General features: G+C 47.7%; 2 protein-coding genes across 2 annotated transcripts; both read right to left on the reverse strand.

The window, feature by feature from the left end:
- Nucleotides 1–142: 142 nt before the first annotated feature.
- Tco025E_09116 (pre-rRNA-processing protein TSR1) lies at nt 143–2,479 on the reverse strand (the record flags this gene model as incomplete). The annotated part of the gene is made up of 1 exon (XM_029375942.1): nt 143–2,479. One exon carries the CDS (start codon nt 2,477–2,479, stop codon nt 143–145), a length of 2,337 nt encoding a protein of 778 aa, XP_029223934.1.
- A 1,358-nt stretch (nt 2,480–3,837) lies between these two features.
- Tco025E_09117 (uncharacterized protein) lies at nt 3,838–4,759 on the reverse strand (the record flags this gene model as incomplete). Its single annotated transcript, XM_029375943.1, has 1 exon — nt 3,838–4,759. A coding segment is annotated over one exon (922 nt), but the record flags the coding sequence as incomplete, so codon positions are not given.

Raw genomic sequence — 4,759 nt, forward strand, 5'->3', positions numbered from 1 at the left:
AAAAAATTCCTCCAACACATAGATATACATCTATCTTGTTATGTATCACGTGATTATGGACAAAAGGTTGTTGTTTTTTGGGGGGCTTCTTTTTTTATTCTTTTTTATTTGCCCCCAAGGTGTATATGTTTATTACTTAGCATTACACCTCTTCATTTGAATAATTTGTTATCTCGGAGATATTAAAGGGCAAAGTTGTCCATTTGGGAAAAACGCGTTTGTAAAGATCCATGCATACAAGGTCGTGTTGCATGACTTGATCATTAAGAGCGGCTTTAAATAACCCATGAGTTCCCACAGCTTTGGTTATCTTGCCTCGCCTTCCCATACGAGTATGCAAATCCACAGGCTGAAACCACCGCACATCTTCTTCGTTAAAGAACATGTACTTCACCACAATTTGCTTCTTGTGGATCGTCGCCACACGGCCAGTCAATACCGCGCGCTTTAAAATCAAAAGATCCGGATTCGGCGGTAACGCGCCACCAAAGCATGCTAACCGTAGAGAATCTCCGGACTCCTGTTCCTCCAAGGAAGGTACCTCAAACAAAAGAATCGGACATGGTTGATATGAAATTGGTCCAAAAAATGAGGCCAGGCGAAAATTCTCAGAAGGATGGAAAAAACGCGCGAATTTGGTGCGATCAGATGCCGTAATATCGCTAAACAAAGGAGACACGTAAAACTTCCGGAATCCAATGTGCGCCAACATGGGGGTCTTTGACTTGATTGGCTCTTCCCATTCTGCATTTTTTTGAACCTGAAAATGTAGTACAGACCACTTTTGTTCGTGTTCCAACTGGCCCGAGGCGATAATATAGCCACTAGTCATGGCGTTTTCCCAGACCTCTTTTGAAACCCCTACAAGAGTAATGTAAACAAATTGATCAATACCAACAGGACCCTCAGCGCATTTCGCTAAAGCGGCCTTACGAATCCGTGTAATACCTTGCAGCTTGTATATGTAAGCGTAATGTGGTGGAAGATTCTCTGTAGGGTCCCATTTACCCGTTGGAAAACTTTTTAGGCCACGGTATTTTGCAAATCGTTGTCTAGCGGGCAAATTCAAAGGTGTATCGACCATGTCAGGATTCCATGCATCTTCTTCGCCTTCTTCACGAATTCTTTGAATTTCTGCCGCGCGCTCATCATCTGTCATGCGCTCCAAGCGAATAATATCTTCCAATTTAAGAAAATCCACGTCTGTTTTTGAGGTTCGATGTGACAAGAATTCCGCACCAGCAAATGCGTCTTCTTCTCCCACTGAAGTAATTGGCATGGGGGCTTCGTCGGCAACCTCATTTTCTTCAAGGTCATACCACGCTGCCTGATAGTCTGATACTCCTTCAGGAACCTTAATCTTTTTTGCGCCCAATGCGTGGTGATAAGCCAAATCCTCTTCTGTGGGTCCTTCAGTATCTTCAAGCGTCGCATTAGCTTGAACATGCTCTAGTGACTCTCGCTGCTCCACCTCAGAGAAATCCGCATACTGGGGATCCCCAGCGGTTGGTTCATTGAAAGCAATACTCTCAATTTGGTACGTTCCGTGATTAGTGAGATGGATTAGTTGTTTAGCAGAAAGCGGCATCCCTCTTAAATAACCTCCAATTATTAACTTCTGAGTATCACTAAAGTATCTGCCTTGTTCAACCACCAAGTAGGGATGTTGCTCACGCCACAACAAAGGACGCAGCTTGGTAACTTGTAGATGGCGCAACAATGCGTCATACTCGTGACCCTCGATAATAGCAAAGGTCTTTGTCGTATCTGGAAGAACGGAAGTAAAGTAACGTTGATGCACTCGCAAAACCTTTTGACGTTGTTTTTCAGTGAAAGTGTCCAAATTTTGTAAAACCACCGCAATGCTCGGTACGCCTTGCGCATTTAGGGCAGTAACTACACTCCTTGTAAAGTCGGTAATGCATAAGCCAATATCTCCAAACCACGTCGTCCCACTAACCATGGAGCAACCCTCATCATCGTCAATAGCGGGGGCGTCCTGCAATTCTCGTATCGTCTGTTGAACTGATTGAGAGGCGTCCAACGTGAGAATCAAAAAATCGGCAACCTTCGCAACATCAATACAATCCTGATCATTATATTGGGTTTCCCACATAAATGTGAAACTCATCTTTTTTTCTTTAGACGCCAGAGTAAATGGAAAGCATGTGTCGGGTTTAGCACCGCCCATAGCCTGGCACATGCCCTGAATAACCAAATCCGTATTTCCGGATTCATTTGCAGGAATCACCCCGATCACTCGTGGAACACCAGCGGAGCTTCCCATTCGCTTCTTTTGAAGAGCCAAGGCAGATCTTTTACGCTGCGATGCCACATTTTGCCGAAGACGCTCCTTCAAGTCCACAGTACGAAATGTCTTTGCACCCATGGCGTGTGAATTGACGGAGCGTCCCTGGGCCTTCCCAGAAAGTGCATGTTTGGAGCTAAAACGCTGTTTGTGGGACTTGTTGCGCGCCATCCCAACCCGAATAGAGATACCTCCAAAAGATCAGAGGAGCAAAAAAATCTGTTTCACGGGGTTCTTTCTTGAGGTTGCCAAGCAGGAAAAAGAGAAAGGATGAAAAAAAACGAATTGGTTTGATAAAGAAAATTCGCCTTTCGGATTACCACCTCCTCACTGTATATGCAAAGCAGGCAAAAAAAAAAGACATGGAGAAAATGAACATGAGAGACTCAAAGGTAATCATTTGTACGATATTCAAACATCAGAATAATTTAACGATAAGGGCCGTCGTTTCGCTTTTTAAAACCATTCAATTAGACCGGTAGTCACTTGGAGAGGGCTCATTATTTACGTCTTACAAAAATATGAAACAGGTCATGACCATCAAAACAGTCAAAAAAAAATATAGATATATATATATGGGCATTACAGCCAAAATGAAAAAAAATGTTCATAGGAAAAACAAGTTGCTATGAAAAGTTAGCGGAATCGGAACCACATAGAATAGGTGCTACGAATTCCCTCCAACTCCAAAAAGTGATATCCGGTCCTAATTCGGCCTATTGATGTACACACTTCTTTCTCTAGGCCTTTCATTTCGTATTATTCAGTATGTTATCCATATGCTAATTAATTAATTATTTTTTTTTTGTATAAATGAGGAAGGAAACTCTGCATTCCCAGAAGAGGAAGTTGAACATACGCCACCAATGTACGATCAATAAGCGTAAAAAAAAAAGTGTATGCATATACAGATGAGATCAAGAGAAGACATAGGGGGCCGCAGAATCATAATTCGAAAGGGAAATCTAATTTTACTACGTATATCCCTTCTGTCCGTCCAAGAAGGAACACAATCGAAAAGACCTCCCACATACGCACTCAAAACAGTCTGGCTTTGAAAGGAGCTTGGGAAGGCAGGACGCCAATTTTTTTAAAAAAGCCAAAAAAATATCCGCCAGTTGTAGATGGGCCAACTCAACGCAAAATTATACAAAATAAATGGCACATTTCACGAATTCTGCTTCTCTGCGACGTCACAGGTAGTCTCTACACAGGCATCGCGAGCTCTCAACGACAGCCCGTCCCGGAAAAAGTCACCTGATAATGCGCTTTTCATTCTCGCTTTCAAGACTGTCGTTCGCAATTTTATTTACTTCGGTGATAAAAGGAATGTATTGCAAAATAACTGCATTGAGTTGCGGAGAGACTTCCTTGCGCAATAGAACCACAAACCAAGCACCCTTGAAAGTAAGTGCACCGGCTCGGGGCCTAGTCTCGAGTGTGAATGCAACACTGGCCAATACCTCGCGACGGCAACGATAAGACATCACACCCCACTCTCCCTGCGGCTGTGCCTTCCACCGCATACCTCACAGAGTATCCCTCCAAAACCTTGCCCACGTGCCACCGAGCACGCCAAAAGGAACAAAACAAACGAAACCGATATCCACCGTGTATAAAGAAGGCGGACGCCGAACATAGCGGACCCGACACCACCGCCTTGCGCCACATGCATCGCGACGCTCCAAACCGCGCCCCGTTGCGAAAATGACGGCGCGTGCATTCGAAAAGACGACTTCACAAGCAACGCGCCAACCGGAGAAGCTCGTCCAGGCGCGGTCCGGCACAGGCCTCCAACGAATCCACGCCGCGGCTAACAAACGAGAGAACCCCCGGCTTGTGCCGCACAGCTCCCCTCCACAACGCGCGCCCCATTCTTTATCGGAACCCCGCGCGCCCGCCGAACCCCACGCGCCACACCCACAACCCTCTCGATCGACGCCATTCTGCCAACGAACGTCGGCATTCGCGAAGCAACGCCCTCCTAGACGCCGGGGGCGAGAATCCAGGGGCCGCGGTCGCGTTGTTTCCTCCGGGCCCGCCCCGTCTGAGAGGTCGCACGGCCCGCAGCATTTGGGGGCGCAACTTTGGTGGTTCGGCGTTTGGCAAACGGGTTTTCGCGCGTGCCGCGGCGCCGCGGTGCTCGAGTGGAGGAGCCTGCCGGTGAAGCTGCCCTCGGGCGTGACGCTGCCGGAACCGGTGCGAGTCGATGGGTGGGCGGCCCGCTTCACGGCGGGCAGCGACGGCGCGTGGGCCACGCACGATGCGCAGGTTGGCGAGACAACAAATCGCCCCATCGCTTTTCGCGGACCCCGCGGGCGGCGCGGCCGGAAGAAGGCAGATTGGGCTGCGCATGGGCGCTGTGTTAGGAAGTATTCGCGCGCAGACGCGGGGAAATACGTGCCACCCGCCGCCGCATCAAATAAATCAGGCGCGTCCGGGCCGCCATTC

The sequence above is a fragment of the Trypanosoma conorhini genome (assembly GCF_003719485.1).
Source record: "Trypanosoma conorhini strain 025E chromosome Unknown Tco_14.4_contig_00984, whole genome shotgun sequence".
Classification (NCBI taxonomy): domain Eukaryota; phylum Euglenozoa; class Kinetoplastea; order Trypanosomatida; family Trypanosomatidae; genus Trypanosoma; species Trypanosoma conorhini.